The following is a 5000-nucleotide window of genomic DNA, read 5'->3' as shown; positions in this document are numbered from 1 at the left end:
TGATTGACGCTGCTGTGATCTGTGACTCTCTGAAAGTAGATGCTTTTTTTCCCGGACAGACAGACCGGGCCGGCCCATGTGACACTGTGCAGCCCATTGGCTCTTTTCGGTATTGACATTTGGCTGGCCCAATCACAAACTCCTATTTTGGACTCCGTGTGAGCGTGCGTCGTCTGTGTGTATTTGTCAAAATAGTCGAGAGTCAGAGAGAAGAAACGCAAGGGAGGCGCAGAGAAATCGCGGGAAATACACCGGCGTTTCATTTAGCGATTCTGAAAAGTTCTCTGTTCATTCTAGTACACGGCTAAAAACGCAAATCACGTGACCACACACTCTCTGCCCAGAGCTGCAGCCACTAGTTCAGCGGGTAAGCATAAACCCCAGGTCAGAGTATAGTGCATGTCAGACAGTTCATCTGCTGGGTGATCTCATCTCACTAGTTGTTAAACGTGATATTGAATTCATCTTGTTGTCTCTATCTAACAATTCTTATGTCTTTTGAATCACTTGTTCTCAGTTAACTGTTTTGGCTGAGTGCAAAGCTAATATATTAATTTATGTAACCACATACACTGATTCTGCACATTGACTGATTGCTAACCTTTATCGTTTAAATTTAATGTACGTTATACTGTTATAATGGCCATTATTGGTTATCAAAACTGATATTCTGCAAAAGAGACAGGGTAAAGTTCATTCTTTTCAATGGAAATGAAAGGAGACAGTTATATTTAAGCCTTGTTTTGTTATAAATATGCAGTGTGAAGATGATGCTCATAAAAATATGCAGCTACACGAGGCTGTTTGGTGTCTGTTAATCATAATATCAAAATGAAACAAATTTGACTTATATTATGTTTTCATTGTTTAGATAGTGAAACAGCAAGCAGGATGAGGTGAAAGAGGTTAAAATGTAACACTGTTCCCTTTGAAGATTTACCCATGCATTATCAGGCAGTTTTTGTTATGTTTAATATTGAATATAGGCTGAGTCAATAGTGTATTGAATAAGCTAAATTGGCTGTAGTGTATGAGTGTGTGTGAATGAGTGTGTATGGGTGGTTTCCAATATTGGGTTGTGGCTGGAAAGGCATCTGCTGCATAAAACATGCTGGAATAGTTGGCAGTTCATTCCACTGTGGCAACCCCTGATAAATAAGGGACTTATGCGAAGAAAAATAAATGAATGAATAGTGTATTTTTTTAGAACTCAACAAATATCTTTATGGACAGCATACAGAAATTAAATTGAGATTAAAGTTTGTATTTATTTATTTATTTCATATATATGGCTTTTGTGTTTTATAGAATATGAGTTGATAAAAATATTGGACGTGCATAGATAGATAGCATTTTGATTGAATTTAGTGGGCCGCTCTGGCCCAAAATGCCAGGGCCGTTTTTTTTGTCCCAGTCCAGCCCTGCTCACACGAAGAAGAAGCATGGCGGAAGGAGGAACGCTGCCGACAATTTATCCCCCTTTAAAAAGGTTAAAGTCAGAAGTTTGGAAATATTTTGGGTTCCAAAAAAATGCAGAGGGATTACGAAGACGGTTTCCCTTTTGCACATTCACTTTGATATAATTGCTCAAGTTTACTTTTATATTGTGTATTGTTTTATTTATATTTATTTGTATTTAAATGTTTGAAGTACTTTTAGTTAATTAAAAAGTTATTAAAGTTTTGTTATTGAAGTTTTTTGTGTTTTTTTACCTGTTTCTCTTGTAAAATTACAATAATATCGTGATAATACCGTATACCGTGATAAAAGCTCAATCAATTAATCGCAGCATGAAAATGTGATACCGGCACATGCCTATACAGTTATCGTGATATATATATATATATATATATATAGTGATCGTGATGTATAGGTATCGTGATACATATCATTATTGTGATATATCGTTATCGTGATATATACAGTTATCGTGATATATATATATATATATATATATAGTGATCGTGATGTATAGGTATTGTGATACATATCATTATTGTGATATACAGTTATCGTGATATATATCGTTATTGTGATATATACAGTTATATATACCGTTATCATGACATATACAGTTATCGTGATGCATTATTATCGTGATGTATACCGTTATGGTGATATGAGGTGTTTGTGCTGTAGGTAAGACCGATTCAAAGCTGCTGCGGCGTCTGGACTCCACCGGCTCCTCAGAGGAGAGGTCAGAAGTCGAGACAGGGTCAGAGGTCAACAGGAAGAAGGACAAGCACCCTAAGGAGATGCTGAAGAAGTCAAAGAGTCACACAGAGGTAGAGCTTCACACAGTTTCAGTGTCCAATACGGCATCCAGCGATTATCAAAAAACAATATAAAACCCTCCGCCTCAAAACGACTTTTCTTTTTTTTTCGGGGCTATCAGTCCTTTAGGGCGGGGTCATCTGTCCTTTAGGGCGGGGCCATCAGTCCTTTTGGGCGGGGCTATCAGTCCTTTAGGGCGGGGCCATCAATCATTTATGATGGGACTTTGTCATTTGGGGTGGGGCTTTCAGTCGTTGGGGCGGCACTATCAGTCCTTAGGGCTGGGCTATTAGTCTTTGTGTATTTACTATATATATATATATATATATATATATATATATATATATATATATATATATATATATATATAAATACATTCATGCATATATTTGAGAATAGATTCTCATTTTATTTATTTTGCTTTTAAATTATGCGTGTAATACATATTCTCATTAAATAAATAAATATATATATGTATAATACACACATCCTCTAAAAACAAACTTTTATTGTGCATGTAATTAATTGTAATTAATCTTTTTCCAGCACTAATGTAAACGTTATGGTCATGTGACCTACTGATAATCATTTTAAATGATCGTGATTGCAGTTTTGACCAAAATAATCATGGTTATGGTTTTTTCCCATAATGCATCAGCTGCACCCCGAGGCGAGACCGGGGGAGAAGCTGAAAGTGCGAGCAGACAGGAGAGATTCATCAGTGGACAAAACTCAAGCACAGAAATCCGGCTCTGAACCCGAGAGCGATGCCCGGAAGCCAGAGACCGGCCTGAAGAGTAAAACACAGCCAGACAAACACAGATCCAAATACCAGAATCCTGCTGCCGGAAAACCAGAGAGAAAAGCTGAAGCCAAGAGTAAACCAACAGAGGTGAAGAAAGAGGAGAAGAAAACCTCGGAGGAGAAGCTGAGAGACACAAAGGTAGAAAGAACTCTGTCCTTATTACAGTTCCTAATGTGGTCTATTGATGAAGCTTTAATTATGATACACGATATTACCACAATATATCAGAATCATCTTTAACTGTCTGTCTATCCATCCATCCATCCATCCATCCATCCATCCATCCATCCATCCATCCATCCATCCATCCATCTCACAGGTGAGGAAAATAAAGGTGCATAAAGACTCTAAGCTGGAGGAGGAGAGTCTGGACGGCGCTGGCGTCTCAAGCTCCACACCTGTACCTGACGACCCTTTCGCCGCTCTGAGCGACGTCACACCTGAGTCAGATGATGAGGAGGCGGAGCCTAAAGAACCCCGCCCACTGTCAGCAGAGGCTGACGCCCTCCTGAGCCTGATGGACATCTCTGTGCGGCGGGATGTTGAAGCCGACATGAAGATGCAGGAGGCGGCGCTCGCTCTACTCTCCATGGGTCCTGATGCCGGATGCTCTTCTGATATTGTTGCCGCAGATGCTCAGGTTGCCATGGAGACAGTTGCTATGGACCCAGAGAATGCGGGAAGTCTGCCGGAATGTGCTGTGGCTGATGCAGGTAGTGCACACACACACACACACACTATATAATGCAGTACAGTACTGAGTTACTCCCAGTTGGGTTTCTGAGTTACTCTTTATGGTAAGTAATGCATCATCTACAGCAATCTGAGGATTGTTTAAAGATCATCCAAAAGTTTAATATTAAATTATTATTCACGTTATCAATATAGTGCATGTTCATTATCACCATCTCTTGCGTTATTGATTAGTAAGGGTTTGCTTTTGATTTTTAGATCATTTAATTACAGTTAAATTGATATTAAATAATAATAATAATAAATAGAGTCTTAAATAATGTACTTTTAGTAAATATGGGATTGTCGAATATCAGCACGTGATTAACACTCATAATCTCCGTTCTCTCTACTAGCTGCATCTGCTGCCACAGTGAACACCATGGAGACGGAATCTCTGAGGCTCCAGGAAGTGACATCACAGGTGAGCTCATGACCTCTACAGTCTGAAGCTTATTATACAGGGATCATACGGTCTTGGAAAACCTGGAGAAGTCATGGCATTTTGACATGGCATTTTCCAGGCCTGGAACAGCTTTGGGAATCTCATGAAAAGTGGTTTAACAAATATCTGAGTACTTGAATTAGGGCTGCACACAGGGGCACCGCTATGGGGGGGAAGTTAGACGATTCTTAGGGGGCCCCCAGAGACCCGCCCCCTCCCTCCTGCTCTTCACTTTCAAACTCGATAACTTGTCAGCGGGTCCGTGGCGGCCAGCGGCGCCCCTGGCTGCAGGATACTGTAAAACTCCGACATGACCATATTTAGTATTTCTATGATGAATATTGCGATGTGAACACAATTTCACCAGATGATTTAACAGGTTTATTTGGATAGATTGGGGGGGATTATGTAGAGGAGTGAATCTCCAATAATATATAACACATAAATTACAATCATAGATAAATCAAATATAGTAATGAATAATAGTGTTCAGGTACTCACTATTCTGCTACAGGTATTGAATAATCAGCACTGCACAGTCTTCATTTGTATATGATTTAATCTTTATTAAAGTTACTAAACATTTCTTGTGTCTGGATGTTTTAAAATGTGAAATATTGAAATGTTCACACAGTCACACGCCTTAAAGGCACAGTTTTCATCTTATTCATCATATATATGTAGACATTACATGAAACATTACGTCATGAAAATGTTCTTAAGTTCTGGAAAAGTCGTGGAATT

General features: G+C 39.1%; 1 protein-coding gene across 3 annotated transcripts in view; it reads left to right on the top strand.

Annotated features, from left to right (window-relative positions):
* bod1l1 (biorientation of chromosomes in cell division 1-like 1) overlaps positions 1–5000 on the top strand; it is a 19233-nt gene that overhangs the window by 7095 nt on the left and 7138 nt on the right. For all 3 annotated transcript variants that reach the window (XM_056472038.1, XM_056472039.1, XM_056472037.1), the window contains exons 11-14: positions 2140–2285; positions 2933–3217; positions 3399–3792; positions 4168–4235. In XM_056472038.1, the coding sequence (XP_056328013.1) occupies positions 2140–2285; positions 2933–3217; positions 3399–3792; positions 4168–4235 (893 nt within the window). The remainder of the gene's footprint in view (positions 1–2139; positions 2286–2932; positions 3218–3398; positions 3793–4167; positions 4236–5000) is intronic.

The sequence above is a fragment of the Danio aesculapii genome, chromosome 14 (genome assembly GCF_903798145.1).
Source record: "Danio aesculapii chromosome 14, fDanAes4.1, whole genome shotgun sequence".
NCBI classification, from domain to species: Eukaryota; Metazoa; Chordata; class Actinopteri; order Cypriniformes; family Danionidae; genus Danio; species Danio aesculapii.
This window is presented reverse-complemented; position numbering and strand designations above follow the sequence as displayed.